The 20,170-nt window shown below is 34.8% G+C and overlaps 1 protein-coding gene across 1 annotated transcript in view; it reads left to right on the top strand.

The window, feature by feature from the left end:
• NME8 (NME/NM23 family member 8) overlaps positions 1 to 20,170 on the top strand; it is a 59,287-nt gene that overhangs the window by 24,248 nt on the left and 14,869 nt on the right. Inside the window, exons 10-12 of the mRNA XM_069462309.1 lie at positions 347 to 522; positions 18,336 to 18,480; positions 19,151 to 19,258. Of these exons, the coding sequence (XP_069318410.1) occupies positions 347 to 522; positions 18,336 to 18,480; positions 19,151 to 19,258 (429 nt within the window). The remainder of the gene's footprint in view (positions 1 to 346; positions 523 to 18,335; positions 18,481 to 19,150; positions 19,259 to 20,170) is intronic.

Genomic DNA, 20,170 nt, shown 5'->3' with positions numbered 1-20,170 from the left:
TTTTTCTTGAAAACATAGCATATTTTCTCTTTGTGTTTGTTTATCCTTTCATAAAGTCAAGTATAGATGATATCATATAACTGATTTTTGGAGTGGGTTCAATAAAATGTTGAATTAAGTATCATGTTCTTATATGTAATAGCATAGATTATGTACAAATTCTAATTGTGTTATATCTAATAAATACATCTAAATATAAATACAAATAAATATATCTAAAAAAATTCAACTTTTATTTGCTTTATTAAACTCCATGTAAATTGTGAACATATCAATTTTAATGTGTTGGCATGGTCATTAAACTTCAGTTTATAATAATCTTAAATTATATTTTGGATTTCGGCAGTTTACAAGAATATCTGGAAAGACAACATATATCTCAGTTTTGTGATCTTGAAGAAGATGTAACTAATGTGACTAAGTTCATTGATATCTTCTTCCCTGATTTTAAAAAAATGAAAGACATGAAATTACAAAAAACACTGGCATTACTTCGGCCATATCTCTTCCGTGAAAGGAAAGGTAGGAAATAAAGCACAAATTGTTTAAGTATTTTGTAGACAAGGTTTGAATAAACCCCAGTACAATTACATTTAAAGACATTGTTTAAAATTTAACATTGAAGAAAAAGCACCTTGAGTAAGAAATTCAGTTAGTATAAATTTGCTAATTTCTCAAAAAATAATGAATAAAAAATTTTTATAGTTCAAGAGTTTACAAGGCATTTTCTAACCTGTGAATTTGTTAGAGAAGATTTTAACATTGTAGGAATTATTACATAATAATGATTGGAAATTTTCATATCTGAAATGCCTGAATTAAAAACTTGGGTGACCTCTAATTAATAGTGTGACTTGAACAAGTTATTTTAAAAAGTCTATTTTTTCATTTGTAAAATTCAGATTATAACATGAGAAAACATAAAGTACCTGGCACTTCAAGAGCTATTTTTAACCTCATCCCATATTCTCATAGAAGAGTAAATATGGCAGAGGAAGAAAAATCATAATACTATTATTTCTTTTTTTATACCTAATGTATGGCAACATAATTGATATTTGTATATTTACCTTTTATTCTCTGACTTGCTGAACTCACTTAGTTCTAGGAGCTTTAATATAGTTTCCTCGGAAATTTCTATGTAAACCAAGGTTTCTCAACCTTTGACCTGCTTACATTTTAGGCCAGATAATTCTTTGTTGAGGGCTGGGGCCTGTGTCATGTGCATTGTAAAATGCTTAGCAGCATCCTTGGCCTCTACTCACTAAATGTTGCTATCATAACCCCCACTTCCCAGTTGTGACAACCAAAAGTATCTCCAGACATTGTCAAATGGACAATCATTGATATAAACAGTAATGTCATCTGCAAAGAGATACTTTTATCCCTTTCTTTCCATCTGTATGCCTTTTATTTCTTCGGCTTGCCTCATTGAACTAGCTAGCACCTCTTGTATGATGTTGAATAGGAGTATTAAGAGGAGAAACTCTTCTTTCATAGTTTATCAGTATTTTCCTCACATACTTGATGTTCTTTTGGTAGGTGCATATATATTATGGATTGTGATGTCTTGGAGAATTGACCCCTTTATCATTATGTAATGTCCCTCTTGGGCTCTGTCCCTCTTTCCGTATTCTGATTAATATAGCTACGCAGTTTTCTTTTGATTAGTGTTAACATGTATGTTGTTCTCTACCCATTTAATTTTAATGTATCTATGTCTTTGTATTTAAAGTGGGTTTCTTGTAGACAACATATTGTTGGGTCTTTTTATTCCACTCTGATAACCTCCTTTAAGTAGCATATTAAGACCATTCACATTTAAAGTGATGATAGACATAGTTGGATTAATATGTACCATGTTTGTAACTGTTTTTTATTCATTGCAATACTTCTTGCTATCAACAGAAAAGAAGCCAAACTCTATGAAATAATTAAAGAGTTTTATTCTGAGCTGAATATGTGTTACCATGGCCCAAAGAGCCATGCCCAAGAAGCCTTGAGCAAGTGGTCTCACCATAGTTGAGTTACAGTTTGGTTTTATACATTTTAAGCAGACAGGAATTTCATGTAAAGTCGTAAATCAATACATGGAATGTGTACATTGATTTAGTCTGAAAAAGAAAAGGCAGGACATCTCAAAGCAAGGGATTACAGGTTATAGGTGGGTTTAAAGATTCTCTGATTTGTAATTAGTTAAAGAAATGAAACTCTGTCTAAAGGCTTGGAATATTTTAAGTTAAGATAAGGAAGTCTGTTAATCAGAGATAAGCCACGAGATATATACTGTACATATATCCAGACTCAAGTGATCTGTTAAGTAAATTGATGACCCAAAGGTGTGGTTTAACCTTTGTCTTACATGGCCTCGAGCTTGTTAGTGATTTTATATCTTACTGTTACAAAGAAAAAAAAAACTCCTAAAGGGACAGGGCATAACAAGGCATGTCTGACTTCCCTTCTCCTCAGCTTCAAGGTTTTTTTTTTTTTTTTGTGGGGGAGGGGGTTCCCCTTAGCTAAGGGGTCCATTCAGTTAGCTTGGGGTCTTAAGATTTTATTTTAGTTCACACTGCTTAGTGTTTTTTGAGCCTCCTAGATCTGTGGTTTGGTATCTGTCATTAGTTTTGAAAAATTCTCGGCCATTATAATTTCAACTATTTCTTCCACTTCTTTCTCTCTTTCTTCTTCTGGTATTATCACTATGTATATGTTACACTTTGTAATTGTCCTAGAGTTCTTAGATAGTCTTTGCTGTTTTTTTCTTCCCCCTTCATTCTTTTGCATTTCAGGTCAGGGAATTTCTGTTAATATATCTTCAGTCTTATTGATTTTTTTCTTGACTGTGTTAAAACTACTGATGAGCCCTTTAAAAACATTATTCATTTCTATTCAGTGTTTTTGATGTCTAGTATTTCTTTTCCTTTCTTTCTTTCTTTTGAATTTCCATCTCTCTACTTACATTTCTCACTTTTCACATTACAGCTAATTACATTAAAGTAAATAATGATTGACACATAATTGTTTTAAATTCCTTATTTGATCTGGTTAATTCCAAAATCTGTGTCTATCAGAGTTTGGTTTAGATATTTTCTTTGTCTCTTTAGACTGTGGTTTTTGTATGCTTTTTAGCATACTTTGAAATTTTTTTTCTGAAAGCCACATGTAATATATCAGGAAATAGGAACTGAAGTAATTAGGCTTTTGGTGTGAGATCTTATAATCTCCCTAGGAGCTGGTCTGTATTTAATATTTGCTGTAGTTTTAAATGCCAGAGTTTTCAGTTTCCTTTAAAGTTTAGTGCCCTTGTTTTTGTTGTTGTTGTTGTTGTTTCCTCTCCTCTGTTGTCTTTGCATGTTCCTAAGAACTCTTCCTTAAATAAGAGTTTCTTTCTAAACTCTCTCAATTAGAATCCACTGTTATTATACTAGACTGTTGTTGATGTGCCAGTAAGGTGTTGAGAAAGAGAAACACTCTATCTATAATCTTCTGATTCAATCCAAGGATTTAGTATGCCTGAGTACCTGGGCTGTGAAATTCAGAAGCATTTCTTAGCCTGTTTTTTTCCTACGTGAGACAGAAAGGCTAGAGGGGGCTGGAGTTGTCTAATTGCCCTTTCCCCAGATAAGTTTCTGGTAAAGTAGTTTCCTGTAGAAACTTGTTATGGAGAATTCTCTGTATGTATTTTAAAATGGTTACTTGGGCTTCTTTTAGATGTTTACTTTTCCATTCCCTCTGCTGGAAAATGAGGGGATTATTTTTTGATCTTCACTGTGAAAACCTGGTGAGTCTCCTGGAGGTGAAATCCATGACAATGTGGGTGCTTCCTTAATATTGAGCCCTAATTTTTTTTTTTAACTCTCAAGCTAATTCATACTCAGACTCCAGAAATTAATATTTCAAATTATTAAATTAACAGTTACTATTAACTGTTACCACCAGTTACTGGCACCAGTGGCTTTGGCTCCCAGGAAGCTAATCTTGGCCATCGTTTCTGTATTCAGCTGTCACTCCAGATTTTTGAGTGGCAGTTTGCTGGGTGACCTCAATTATTTGATGGATCTAAGAAAAGTCATTAATTTTCAGTTTGTTCAACATTTTTTCTTGTTGTGAGGCCTGAAGTAATAATTCCCAAGAGAATTTTATGTTATAGATGACACCAAAAGTCTACTGTGTAGGTTTTAACTATGAAACCAATTTCATAATACATATAAGACAATTCAGTTACCTATTTCTTCTTGAATGAGTTTCGATCATTTGTTTCTTTTAAGAAATTTGTCTATTTCAGTTAAATTGTCAAGTTTATGGCATAGCATTTTTCATAGTATTAATATTCCCTTATGACCATATTAATATCTGTTGGGTCCATGGTTGTTGATATGAATAATTTGTATTTTCTATCTTTTCTCTTGGTCAATGTGGATAGATATTTATTAATTTTATTGAACTTTTCAAAGAATCATCTTTTGTCTTTATTGATTTTCTCTATTTTTTAGTTTTAATTTTATTTATTTATGTTCTGTCTTTATTATTTCCTTCCTTCCCCTTTCTTTGGGTTTAGTTTGCTCTTTCCCTTCACCCCAGTTTTTTGAGGAGGAGCTTAGGTGATTGATTTGGGAACTTTTTTTCTAACACAAGAATTTAATGCTATAAATTCTTCTCTAAGCATTGTTTTACTTACAACCCACAAATTTTGATAGGTTGTATTTTATTTTCATTCAGTTCAAAATATTTTATAATTTTTCTTTATACTTTATCTTTAACCCTTGGATTATTGAGAAATGTGGCTTTTTAAAAAATTTCTAAATATTTGGAATTTTCCAGTTATCTTTGTTTTTGATATTTAGTTTAATACCATAATGGTAATAGATAATGCCTTATATGATTTCTATTTACTTAAATTTCTGAAGGTTTGTTTTATGACTCAGATATCATCTATATGGATGAATGTTCCATGTGTACTTGAAAAAGAATATGTATTTTGATCTTTTTGGGTGGAGTGTGCTATAAACGTTAAATAGATCCAGTAAGTTTATGATGTTCAGTTTCTATAACCTTAGTGATTTTCTTTTTATTCTATCAATTACTGAGAGAGGAGTGTTGAAGTCTCCAAGTATTATTGTGGATTTGTCTCTTTTCCCTGTCAGTTCTATTAGCTTTTCCTTCATGTATTTTAAAGTTCTGCTGTTAGGTACATGCACATTTAGGAATGTAACATCTTTCTGGTGAATTGACCTTTTTATCAGTATGTGACATCTCTCTTTTAATCTGGGAATTTTTCTTGTTCTGAAATATACTTAATTTAATATTCATATAGCTACTCCAACTTTCTTTTGATTAGTGTTTGCATGGTGTGTCTCATTTTATCCTTCTACTTTTTTCTTTACTATTTTTAAAAATTGGGGTAAAATACATACTGTAAAACAAAAATTTCCATTTTAGCCATTTTGAAGTATACAATTCAATGGTGATAATTATACGCACAATGTTGTGCAACCATCACCGCTACCTATTTCCAAATTTTTACCACTGCAAACAGAAGCTCTGTACCCATTAAGCAATAATTTCCAATTTCCCTCCCTCCATCCCCTGGTAACCTCTAATCTACTTTCTGTCTGTATGAATTTGCCTGTACTAGATATTTCTTATAAGTGGAATCATACAATATTTGGCCTTTTGTGTCTGGCTTACTTCACTTAGCACAATGTTTTCAACTATGTTGTAGCATGTATCAATATTTCATTCGTTTTTATTGTGAAATCAAGATAAGAACAGCAGCCGTTTCACTGAGTGTCATGAGATTGAAATGTGAAAGTACATTTAAAGTTCTGGAAATGAAGTACATGCCTAATATATGTTATCCATTATTATTGTGTTACGTGTGTGTGTGTGTGTGTGTGTGTGTATAAATTCTTGAGTACTGCAGACAATTAAATAATTTCACATGACTGGGCATATTTCCACCCCACCCCTTTCTAAAACTCCAAGGCATATATAAAATATGCAACAAACATGTTCTGGCTAATCCATTTCCTAGCACACTTACTACAGAATCCCTAGAAAAGACCATTCCATTAACGGGAAGTGACAAGTATTAAGTCTACAGATGATATATGAAAATTGGAGCTACATATCTTCAGTGTGAGTCAGTGGATGATTGTTGCCTCATTCGTGTTGGGTAGAGATGTCAGGAGCGTTTGGATCTGGTTCCCGGCTGGCTTCTGTTGGATCCTGCCTAAGGCAGCCCTCCCGGTTCTTTCAGAGACCCAGAGGCCTTAGATGAGAGCATCACCCACAAGCAACTCTGTTATCTAAGGCATATCCTCAGCTCAAAGCTTAGCTCTCTGGTTAATTTTGAAATTGGATGCTTACACCTCTCATTTGTAACAGAAGAAAGAGAGATGAAAAACATGATTCTTTTTCACTACTTTTATCTCTCCTGGGACTGCCGAGGCCCCATCTCTCCATTTTGCATCTGGCTTGTCAGAATGATTTTCATTATCTCTCAAAGTCTTTTTTCCTAGTCAATGAGCACAGAATAGAGTCATTAAAAAAAAAAAATCCATCCTGACTATCTCTGTCTTTTAATTGCTCCCCTGCCTTCTTCTGGAATTTAAATAATTAGTGTCCCATTTTAATTTATCTGTTGGTTTTTTAACTATATATATTTGGTATTTTTTTTTTTTAGTGGTTGCTCTAGGATTACAATATACCTACCTAACTTTAAAACTACATAGAATTAATATTTACCATATCAAGCGAAATATAGTAACCTTAAAACCATATACATCCTTTTCCCCTTTCCCCATCTGTTGTAGTTGCCATGTGTTACATCTGCATACATTGAATACTCTACTAGACTATATTGTATTTTTTGATTTTTAGCAGTGAATAATATTTATAGAACTTAAGAGGAGAAAAATTTTTTATTATATTTACCCAGATATTTGCTGTCATCCTTTCATCCTGAAGTTCCACATTTCCTTCTGATAGCATTTGCCTTCCACCTGCAGAACTGTAGCCCTTCTTTTAGAGCAAGTCTGCTAGAAAGAGTTTTCTTTCATTTAAGAATATTTTTACCCTGAAGCATGTTTTTACTCATATAGAATTCTGGGTTGACAGTTCCTTTCTTTCAGCACTTTAAAAATGTGCCACTGCCTTCTGGCCTCAAGGTACTTTCTTTATTTTGGTTTTTAGCAATTGTATTATATACGATGCGTCTGAACATACTTTGCATTGATCTTATCTTTGAGTTTGAGGTTCTCTGAATTTCTTGAACTTGTACATTAATGTCTTTCACCAAATTTGGGGAATTTCCCACCATCATTTGTTCCAACATTTTTTCTATGACAACTCTTTCTTCACCTATCTGGGATTTAAAAGACACAAAAAATTATATCTTTTTATATTGTCCCATGAGTTCCTGAGACTTTGCTCACTTCTAAGGCTTTTTTCCCTATGTAGTTCTGATTGGATAATTTTTATTTTATCATCAAGTTAGGATTTAATATCCCTTCTATGATCTCCATTTTGGCATTTGGCCCACCTAGTGAATTTTTTTTTTAGTTCAGTTATATCTCTCAGTTTTATGCATTTCATTTGGTTCAATTTTTATGGCTTCTGCTTCTCTGCTGAGGACTTTCATATTTCCATTCAAGAGTGAAATGATTCACTTACAAAACATAGTTGTAATAGTTGCTCCTTTAAATTCTTTATATGAGAATTCCAACATGTAAGTCATCTGGGGGCTGCTGTCTTGTTAATTGTATTTTCACTTTAAAGTTGTTAAGATTTGCTTAATTCTTTATAGGCTGTATAAACTTGGATTGTATCCTGATCCCTGGTCATATGTTATGGGACTCTGAGTCTTATTAAAATCTTCTGGAGTATGTTGATTTCTTACTTGTTTGTTCGCCTGAGCAGTAAATTAGCCAGGTTAGGTTCAGACCTCAGGTCCCAATCCACTTGCTATGGGCTGTTTCCAATGTCATTTCTGTTTTCAAAGCTTTTGCAATGCTATTTTGCACTGCCTCACTTGTGCACAACTTAGAGATCAGACCATCTGAGTAGTGGTCTACACCCTAGGTCAGTTCTCAAGCTTTTATTATATTTCCTCACATCAGTGCAGCACATGCGCAGCTCAGACGTGAGCCTACTACTTCAAAAACAGATTTCAAGCAACACTTTCTCCAGCCCCTCTTCTCTCTGGATCTATCTCCTGGGCCCCTTTTCTTGGTCTTCTGGCTGCAAATCTGGTGCTTTAGCCTCGCTGTGCTGTTGTGTGCTTCCCACACTCACGCCTGCCTCCAGGGTAAGGTGGGGAGAAAAGATTCTCCCACACTCTTCTGGCCACTAGGCCCCTTTTCCTATTTGGTCAGAAGAAAGGGTTTTTCTCTCACACAACAGCACAGTGAGGCTAAAGCACCAGATTTACAGCCAGAAGACCAAGAAAAGGGGCCCAGGAGATAGATCCAGAGAGAAGAGGGGCTGGAGAAAGTGTTGCTTGAAATCTGTTTTTGAAGTAGTGGGCTCACTGATAACAAGAATCTATTTAGAACTCAGGAAAATCATCAAGAAAAAATCAAACAACCCTATCAAAAAGTGGGCAAATGACATGAATAGAAACTTCTCGAAAGAAGATATAAGAATGGCTAACAAACATATGAAAAAATGCTCAACATCCCTAATCATCAAAGAAATGCAAATCAAAACCACAATGAGATATCACTTAACCCCAATGAGAATGGCCTTTATCAAAAAAACCCAAAACAACACATGTTGGCGTGGGTGTGGAGAGACAGGAACACTCATACACTGCTGGTGGGACTGCAAACTAGTGCAATCCCTGTGGAAAGCATTGTGGAGGTATCTTAAACAGATTCAAGTAGACTTGCCATTTGACCCAGCAATCCCATTACTGGGCATATACCCAAAGGAAAAAAGGTCATTCTGTAACAAAGACACACGTACCCGAATGTTTTATAGCAGCACAATTCACAATAGCGAAGATGTGGAAACAACCCAAATGCCCATCAATACATGATTGGATTAGTAAGCTGTGGTATATGTATACCATGGAATATTACTCAGCTATAAGGAATAATGAAGACACGACGTCTCTATGGTTCTCCTGGAGAGAGTTGGAACCCATTATATTAAGTGAAGTATCCCAAGAATGGAAAAACAAGCATCACATGTACTCACCAGAAAATTGGTTTCCCTGAACATCACCTAAATACACATCTGGGAATGACACCAATCGGATATCAGACTGAGGTGGGGGGTGGGGGAGGGGATGGGGGTATGCCTACACAATGAGTGCATTGTGCACCGTTTGGGGAATGGTAACGCTTGAAGGTGCTGACTCAGGAAGGGGGCGTGGGGAAGGGAGGGATATATACCTACATGATGGGTGCAACGGGCACTACCTGGGGAACAGACACGCCTGGAGCTCTGACTTGGGGGGAAAGGCGGTACATGGGCAACGTATGTAACCTGCAATTCTGTATCCCCCATAACAATAAGATGATATAAAGTAATAAAAAAAGAAAGAAAGAAAGATATTAAACAGGAGGCTAAAAAGAAAAACAAAAACAAAAACAAAGAAACCTCTAGAGAACTGAGATATACCCACCTTCTAAGTCTCCACCCACATCCCCTCTTGCTGATCTTTGGTGAGAAGAGAGAGCTTCTCTTGGAGCCTTTGCTGGCACAACTCCAGGATTGGATCTGCCCTTAGTATAAATTAGGGGAGTTGGGAGAAAAAAAATCCCAGAAAACTCACCTCGGTATTGGATTTTCAAGGTTTTATTTCCCTATTCAATCTACCGCTATTACTTAATTTTTAGTGTCCTCTGATAGTTGCTGCCTGTATTCTGTCTGGAGTTTGTAGCTGTAATTAGTAGAAGTGTGCTTACTCTGCCTTAGCTGGAATTCCTACAGATTCTTTTTTAAAATAATAAAGATTGGGTTTTTTTTTTTTTTCTGGTTAGAAAAGTAATGAATTCTCATTATATGCATTTGCATCCACCTCCCAGAAATAACACTAGTAACATTTTTATGTATTTTTAAACAATTGATTTATTATGTATGATTATAATACACTGGAATCATTTAGATAACATTGATTATGCAATTTTGCCTCCTGCTTTAGTTAGTTAATAAAAATATATTTTCTATTATTAAAGTCTTTATAGACTCCTTTTGAAAAATAATTTAAATAACTCTTTCTCAAAAGCAGTTAAAATCATTGTTGAATAATATTTGTAAACAGATGTAAGAGAAACCACAGTTTTATAACACTTCATTAACATCTTGGTATGTTTTCTTCTAGGCTATACAGATATGTGTACATGCACTCAGAGTCTAGCATACCATCTTTTTCAATTTAACATTATATTTTGAGCATTTATTCATGCCTCTAAATATTCTTTAAAAACAAGATATTATGTTCATATATTATAAAATTCTTTTTTAAGTTCTTATATAGCCATTTCTCTATTGTTAGCCATTTAAGTTGTATTAAAATTTTTTACTTTTAAAATTAATGTAATAATGACTGTATCTGTGAAAGTCTTTTACTCTATCTCTAATCAATTGATATGTCTAGAAGTGAGATTATTGTGTGAAAGAATGTGACCATATAAAGACTTACATATACTGTCATATTGCTTTCCGAAAGTATAATACTAATTTATTCCCCATCTTGTTAGTATTAGGTAATTGTATCTTCATAATCAACAATTTAATTGGCAAATAGAATATCATTATTTAAATATACATATATATGTGTGTGTGTGTTGATTAAAAATGAGGTTGGACATCTTTCCATGCAATTTAAAATCATTTTTAACTCAGAACTTACTGATATTGTCCTATTATTCACTGATATTGTCCCATTATTCAGGATTGAGTTTAAACAGTGTATTTTATATTTTAAGGGTACTGATCCTGTCATTTTTAGTATGTTTAATATTTCATCTTAGTTTTTTATTTGAATTTAAATTTTACTTATTCAAACACATCAATCTATTTTTAAGACTTTTCTAATTACAGGAACACTCATACACTGCTGGTGGGACTGTAAACTAGTGCAACCCCTGTGGAAAACTATATGGAGATACCTTAAACAGATTCACATAGACCTGTTAGATCCGGTTCCCCTTGGCCCCAGGAACAGAGAGGCAGAGTCATTGAGGCTGCAAAAAGGCAAAGGAGTTTATTGGCTAGCCCGAGCTAGGGTCCAAATTCCAGAGCACCAACGCAGTGGCCTCTCCACGAACTAGGACCCCACCCTGGGGTAAAGGTTAAGCTTTTATACTTTTCTGTATGCTAGTTTTCACACGACACATTAGTCTGCACACGACATGCTAGTCTGCACACGACACACTAGTCTGCACATCATCCTCCTTCAGTTTATTTGTTCTTTTTTTAGAAGTAGCTGATCGCGTTGGCTTCTGGTTTGTTGACTCTAAGCTTCGGGCTTTTTGAGCTGGCACCAGTTGTAGTTAATGTCATCCAGGGGAAGAGGAGGGTCTCCGATGGGGGAGGGGGGCTGTTGTTGCATACCTTCTAGTTTTTGGTTACAAGCGATACTGGGAACACACGCCCTGCACAAGCTGTTCATGCGCTGATCATGTCTTGCCCTTCTTATCTACTTAGTTGGTTGGAGGGCACCTGGACTCTTCAGCCCTTTATCAGGAAGTAACTTGCAGTTACCTCCCCGGGGCTTTGTTTTCCTTTACTTTAGTGAAGCCTGCCATGGCTCCACTTACGCTAAGCACCAAGCCAGCAAGCCATATATACAGAAGCAGAACTAGGCTTCTCACATCCAGGAAGCCTAGCTTATCATGGAGTTACCTTTGCTCTTATCCCTGTTTTTCATTCTGGTTAACTATATTTATCAAACAACTAAAAGCAAGCATAGTCACAGAAGCGAATAGCATCAGTTAGAATCAAAGAGAGCACACATTTTCCTACTATCAATTCCTGTTCTTCAGACCTACCATTCGATCCAGCAATCCCGTTATTGGGCATCTACCCAGAACAAAAATCATTCTATAAAAAAGACACCTGCACCCGAATATTTATAGCAGCACAATTCACAATTGCAAAGATGTGGAAACAAACCAAATGTCCATCAATTCATGAATGGATTAGCAAAATGTGGTATATGTATACCATGGAATATTACTCAGCTATTAGAAATAATGGTGATATGGCATCTCTTTGGTTCTCCTGGAGAGAGTTGTTTCTCTATTGATTTTTAATTAATTTTTTTTTAAGAGACAAGACCTCATTCTCTCACCTGGGCTGAAGTTCTAATGATTGTTATAACTTTTTTTTTTAATATAACTTACATACTATATAATTCACCCATTTAAAGTTTTAATTCTTTTATGCTAATAAAGCCTTTGCCCATTCACTTATAAAAATATTTATTGAGCATTTGCCATTTGGTCAATAATACACTCCTAGGTATTAGAAATATAATGCTGAAAAAGAGTTACTGCATATGCTGAGATTAGTGACATAGTAGACTTTGCTAGCATCCCCCCACCAAACCACCCCCCTATACTCTGCAGTCTGGGCACATGGCACACTGCATTCTTCCTTCAGACCTTTGCATCTGAACGGTGCCATGTGATTAGTTTTGCATAGTCAACTGTAAGCGGAAGTGGTATGTGTCCCTTCTGGGCTAAGGCTATAAAAATCCTGTTACAATAAATATTCCATTTCTCATCCCCTGCAATGATGACCAATGCAGACTCACATTCCAGTCCACGTGAGCATAAATGGTAGAGCCTTCGTAAGCATGATAAGTGACCGTGAAGAGCAGAGCCACCCTTGCAGCTTTATTATGGACACGGAGCATAGGCAATAGGTGTATCTCTGTTGTGTTAAGCAACTAGGATTTTGGTTTGATTTGTATTAATATCTTTATCCTGACTAACACAACAGTGTCTGGTGCAGAAAACACCTAACCACATAGGCCGTCATAGTAGAGTGTGGAAAGTGCTATGATAAAACATGGTCATGGTGCTGTGTGAGCACGCAGGTGGGACACGCAGATCACATTCAACTGGAAAGATAAATGTGGCTTAGCCAAGTAAAGGGAAGGTTACATAAAGCTTCTTAGAGGAAGTACTGTTTAACCTGGGGCCAAAACACTGAGTTTGTGTTAGCCAGGGAGAGGATCACCTTGAGCAGTTTCAACTGAGTGCTTGCAGCAGAGGTTAGACTAGACATTGAGGTGAGAGATTACAGACGATGAAATCAGAACAAGCTGTCATTAAAGAAGTAATATTTGACACATTTTATTTATTTTGTAAATAGCCATTTGGTAGTGGGTGGTAACTCATTACTCTTCTTTTTCAATACATTTCTGGATGTTATTGATATTTTGGTATTCTGGATCACTACAAGAAAGTCCATAGCAAAGTCTATGTGGATTATTTAACTTAGATAAAATTAAAATCTTCATCATATTCTCATTTATTTTCAAGAAGTTCAATACAGCTTTACTCAGCTCATTATATTTTTTATTAATCTATTACTAAGATGTCGTTTTCTTTACATAGTTCTTAGCATATTTTTAAATCAAATATAGTAATAGATATAAAGTGCTTTGCTCCAAAGTACGCATTCAGTAAATGTCAGTTGTTTGTAGGTTGTTGTTGCTGTTTTAGTGCCCAGATATTGCTTTTTAAGGTTATTCCAAGTTTGTTGCTGTTGCTATTTTTGTTGTTGTTAATGGTGAATTATATCATTTCTACCTATTTTTATTTTCTACATGAGAAAGTGACTTCTGTGTATTTTTTCTTACTGACTGCCGTACTGAATTATATTAATTGTAAATATTTTGCTTCTTTAAAATAGACTCTTGAAATTTCCAAACAACTAATATGCAAACATAATTTTCTCCATTTTATTCAATTTTCTTATCTATATGGATTGTGTAGTATGTCCATAAAAAGGGTCAAATAATTAACAGCTGTCATGGTAACCTCTTGCCTGATTTTTCCCTGACTTCTATTAATGCCTCCAGTGTTTTTAATGACGTTGTTGGCTTTTGATTTCAGAAACATATTTTTTATCTTTTTTGTTGTCTATTCCTAGTTTACAAGAAAGTGATACAAAAAGATTTTGAATGTAGTCCACTGCTTTTGTTGATATTTACTGAGATAGACATAAAATATTATTTCTCCTTTGACCTATTGACCTCTTGACACAATTGTAACAGATATCCTAATGTTCAACCCTTAGTTTCCTAGAATAAACTTTAATAACTCATGGTATACACCATGCTATGTTGATTTGGTAATACTTATGTTAGTAATAATGTTCTTTAGTCTTTCCCAGGTATTGTAGTAGGATTTTTCCTTTGTGTTAAGCACACTGAGAGAGTTTTACACATTGGATGAACTATAGATTACTTAAATATATTAATAAAGCTACCCAAACTGATCCTCAATTTGGGGGGGACAGGCAGGCTTTTACACAATTTTTAAAATTTCTTCCATGGAAAGCAATATGGAGATACCTTAAACAGATACAAGTAGACCTACCATTTGATCCAGCAATCCCATTATCGGGCATCTACCCAAAAGAACAAAAGACATTCTATAAAAAAGACATCTGCACCTGAATGTTTATAGCTGCACAATTCACAATTGCAAAGATATGGAAACAACCCAAATGCCCATCAATACATGAGTGGATTAGTAAAATGTGATATATGTATACCATGGAATATTACTCAGCTGTAAGAAATAACGGTGATATAGAAACTCTTATGTTCTCCTGGATAGAGTTGGAACCCATTCTATTAAGTGAAAAGTATCCCAAGAATGGAAAAATAAGCCCCACATGTACTCACCAGCAAACTGGTTTCCCTGATCATCACCTAAGTGCAAATTTGGGAATAATACCAATTGGCTGTCGGGCAGATGTGGGAAGTGGGGAGGGGATGGGTGTATACCTACATAATGAGTGCGATGCACACTGCCTGGGGAATGGACATGCTTGAAGCTCTGACTCAGGGCGGCGGGGGGGGGGGGGGGGGGGGAATGGGCAATATACATAACCTAAACTTTTGTACCCCGATAATATGCTGAAATAAAAAAAATTAAATAAAAAAATTTCTTCCATGGTTATTTATATTTCAGTTTTTAAAACTTCTTGGGACAGTTTTTGGCAATTTATACATTCTTTGAAATTCATCCGCTTTTTGACTTTCAAATGTACTATCATCGGGTTTATATAGCATTACACCAAAATTTGTTTTAATATCATGATAGGTAGCTGCATCCATTTATCAATAATAATGTGGTTTATTTGAATATTTTTCAGTTTTTCCTTGATTAGATTTATTAGAAACACATTTAGAATCTTTTTCAAAGAGCAATTTGTTTTTCTTTGATAATTACTTAATTTTTGTTTTTATTTGTAATAATGGATTTGTATTCATTTTGATACCTTATGTGGTAAAGGTATTTTCTAACTTCTAACTTTTCTAACTTCTGAATTTGAGTTTTCATCAATTTATTATAATTCCTTATTATTTGGTAATGAAAACATTCCTACTTTAAACTTTGACACATAATTCTTAATATTCAGTATTCTATATGTATAATTCGGATATGGATTGGATTTAATCTGAGAATCTTTTTCAATTAATAAAGTGAATTTAAATTGCATTTAATTAAATTAGTGAATTTTAATTCATCTAGTTTTATTATTACAGCTGTCGTTATTATTTCCATTTTTTATACTTCCTTGGTATAATCTTTGGGTTCTGTATTTTGCCAAAAGGACTAAACATTTCTTGCTATTATCTTTTCTAGTATGTAGGAAGATGAATATACTTTTTTCAGTTCTACTTATGATTGCCTTTACTCTTTCTGAAGTATGTTTAAACTCATATTGAATTATTTTTAAAAATCCAGAGTAAATCAAGTTTTGAGTTTAGCAGAGTTTTATTTCTTCTTTTCATTCTCAACCTGATCCAATGTCTGTGCTCTTAGTTTTTATTACTGTTGTTTGAGGTTGTAGTACACAGAGATGGTGGTTAAGTTGCTTTTTATAATTCATGTATTATCTTTTGGTAATATTTTGCAATTCATATTTTTTGTAATCAGGTTTACAGCTGATGTATTTAGAATTTTTCTTATCTAAACTGATTTCTGGTTTTCAAGCTTCCCACAGTCCTTAAAAAGTGCATTAATTTCCCACTTTTTAACCACTTAGTTATATTTTATCTCTCATTTATCTGGAGCATATTTTTAAACACATTTTTTCAAAAAGATATGTACCTAGTGGTTTCATTTTCTGAGCTCTAGCATACCTGAAAATGTCTTTCTATTACCTTTATATATGAAAGAAAACTTACTTGGCCATATATGTGTTTGTGTGTGTGTGTGTGTGTGTGTGTGTATTTTATAAATCCCCTACCTGCAAACCTATAGACTTTGGTTCACTGACTTTTGGCCTTTTGTATTACAGAGAAAAAGTTTTCTGTTGGCCTGGTTTTTGTTCCTTTGTAGATAATTTGTTTTTTGTTGTTGTTAGTGGTGGTTTGTTTCATTGAGATCTTGAAGAATTATTTCCCTTTATATTTGCTCATTTTTTTCAAGATTGTGTAGACACATAAGAATGTGCTGATTTTTATGCATTGATTTAACTATAACCATCTTGCTTAGAAATTTTGCCTGTGATTGATGAGATGTAAGATATCAAGTTGTTCTAGGCTTTGAAATATGATATTTATAGACCAAGTTATTCCATAAAACTTCTATACAACTGCTGGATGCTTTTATCTGGAACCAGGCATTCTCTGTTTCTCCATGCTTGTCACCGAATATGGTATCAGATAATGTCACTGGAATGCTTGAGATGATGTTTGAAAATCCTCAAGATCATTATGAAACAAAATAAAATACTTGTTAGTATATCCATCATGGAATTTAAAGTGGAACTTAATCCTCTAATGATGAGGTCAAGAAACTTAATACCATCTTGCAAATAACCCCAATGCCTTTTCAATTTACCAGTTGGTTACTGAGGATGGTCTATATACCTGGTTTTTAATTCTTTTCTGATCACCTAACTGAGAGAGTGCAAACTAGGGGAGGCATCTCAAGTACTCTCAAGGGCAGTCAATTGAGCACTCTGCCGTTAAGTCTACTTTCTTTAGCTTCATGCAGATTTACCTTCCCTGAATATTTTTTCTTGGCTTTTATCATCAGTTACTACAAGAACCTATTATATGACCATTTCTTGAAGACTAGTTGTCACTTTTTAAACTGTTGTCATCAGTTTATGAGAAATCTTTTTTAAAATTTAATAATTATAAAAAAAACTTCAGTGTCCTTTAAGAATTAATATGAATCCATATTTTTAAATTTCAAGAACTATATAAATATTGTGTTTTCTTTTTATTTTCTTGTCTGTGAGGTAGTTCTGCAGCAAATTATTGCTTAAATGGTATTACCGTGCATGAGACCTTATTAGTTTCACTCTTTCTTTTCAATTGTTTGCTTAGTTTATTTCCTGGAGAGGTACTATATCAGTTGGGATGTGTTTTTTGGCATGATCAGGAGCATAAGGCTGCCCAGGCTCTGAGTCAGCATTTGTGCTTTTGGCCTATTGCTCCTTGTTGCAAAGTGGCTGCCACAGCTCCAAGCATCATGTCCTGCAAGTGTTGCAAAGCGGGAATCAGAAGGTGGTGTGGGGCTGAAAGGTTCTCCCCTGGATGCCTTTCTCAGAAGAATCCCCAGCGTACTTCTTTTATGTATACTTGACCATATCTGGGTTACATTGCCATACTTCCCATAAGGAAATATGAAGAAGTGAGTATTGGTTTTTCAAGGCTTCCGTGGTGGGAAGCAGGCAAGAGAGAAGGAGATTGATAATTATTTTTGGGTATTCAATCAACTTGTTTCTCCCAAGTGGGACAAAGTAAAGGCTATTGAATATAAAAATTATTCATAAAGACTTGCATAATTGTGTTGGTTGGTTATTTAGGTTACTCTCCGTACACACACACACACATGCGTGTGCTCAGATAGCCAGAGAAAATATTACTGAGATACCTTTATGTGCATATGTGTGAGTGTATATGATTCCTGTGTGATGAGAAACTGGAAATAGCATTATAATTTGATATGTTAAAAGGTATTGTTCACTTTAAATTGAAATCTAAGAAGCTTATTTTTGCAAACTTTTAAATTTCATATGAGAATAAAATACATTATATGCTGTTATTATAATATATCATGTATTGTGTATATAACCAGTAACCTACCAATTTAAAACTTATTATGTGACTTTTTATTTAGAGGAAATTTTGCATATTATTGAAGAGGAAGGCTTCAAAATACTGGATCAAAGACAAATAACATTATCAGAACGGGAAGCACATACACTGTGCAAGGAATATGAACATGAAAACTATTTTGAGAAACTTATAGAATACATGACCAGGTAGAGTTCAGGTTTAGTCTGATTTATTTTTTGAATCATTTAACCTTCTCTTAACCCTGCTTTCTGTTCAAGTTGCCAAATCTCTCAATTCTGCAATCATATTCTGAGTCTACTTCCTTAACAGTCCTGCTCCCATCTTATTCTTTGTTCAACAGTCTGTCTCCTCTAGTCTTCCTGGAAGGTTACTGGAGCAATGAGCAGGTTCCAGGGTAAGTTGCTGTCGCCCAGTTGAGTTGAGCACCAGAAATCCAGGGTGTGCAACATCATCAAGTCCAAGTAGAGAAATGACTACTCTCAAGAGCTTTGGTAATCCTACAGATCACCAGTTCTGGGAAAGGAATGAGATGCTAGAAATCTGCCAGTCTTCTAGAAGAATAACTGAAAAATGGCAGCTGAGGCAGACATCCAGCAAGGGTATATAAACCGGCAGGAGTATGAGACCAATGAAGGAACCACCTGTAACAACAAAGGACTTCTCTTCCCTTCCTTTCTCTGCTTCCATTCTTTTATAAATGTACCAGTGGAAATCAATTTTAGACCCCTGTTAAAAGGATTATTTTTTACATATTTTAGTCTGTTTAATGGCATACATTTGCATTACCTATATGTAATTAGCTACTAAGCCACACATTTATTACCCATGATTATTTTTTTTTTCCTTTTCTAACAGTGGTCCATCTCTAGTCCTTGTTTTATTAAGAAGCAATGGCTTGCAACACTGGAAAGAGTTACTGGGACCAATAACTGTTGAAGAAGCTAATAAAAATCATCCACAGAGGTAGGATTCATACCATGGACCCCTAACTTTTTTCATGGGATCCATTTAATTTCCTTTAAGACATGGAGTATGGGAACTGCAGCTCTAGTCCAAGGGAGCATCTCAGGAAAGCTACCTTTCCTGGGGAAGCAGTGGACTGCTTATGACTGGAGGTCTGGTCCATTGTCGGCCTGAAGACGGCCAAGGTTTCTCAATAAAAAGGTTGTGGGATGCTTGGTTTGGGACTGGGAACTAAAAGGTGGATACTCAGCCAACAGGTCATCTCTTGGGAGAAATGCCTGTCCCACCTGCTATTTAGAAGTAATCTAAAAGGTTGTGTTGGTAGCCGCAGGTTCTTTAGTTGATCATAAGTTTCAAGACAAGGATGACTAAATGAATATGTACTCTACAATTTGGTGGGAACATTTACTAATTTAGTTTATTTATGAATCTTAGAAATCAGCTAAACTTTGTAATCAACTCAACATCTAGACCATTACCTGGCACATGGGGGGCACTCTTTCAATATTTTTTTGAGCTTATCTGCTTGGCTTGGTATCATCTGGAGGATGGGAATAATTGTCTCACGGATCTCCATACTTGGCATGTAGCTAATAGAAACAAACTGAATTTCAATTCCCCTGCATCCTTCGTGCTGATTTCAGGGTAGGATTCAATTCAGGGGAAGAAAGACCCTCCCTTTAGGTGTGCAAAAATAGAGATGCTCTGTAAGGCACAGCAAATGTGACATAGATGTCGGCACAATAAATAGCAGTACTTATGAAGCCTCACTTACATAAATGTTGAAATGCTTTCTTTTGGGTAAGGGTGTACTTGAATCTGACTTGTCCTTCATGAACACAGGTTACCCTCTTTTTAGCCCTACTCACTTATGCCTGTGCCCATGTGCCAGACAATTACTGTGAAGGATAG

The sequence above is a fragment of the Eulemur rufifrons genome, chromosome 29, assembly GCF_041146395.1.
Source record: "Eulemur rufifrons isolate Redbay chromosome 29, OSU_ERuf_1, whole genome shotgun sequence".
Lineage (NCBI taxonomy): Eukaryota > Metazoa > Chordata > Mammalia > Primates > Lemuridae > Eulemur > Eulemur rufifrons.
Note: the sequence above shows the minus strand (reverse complement) of the source record. Positions and strands in the feature narration are given on the sequence as shown.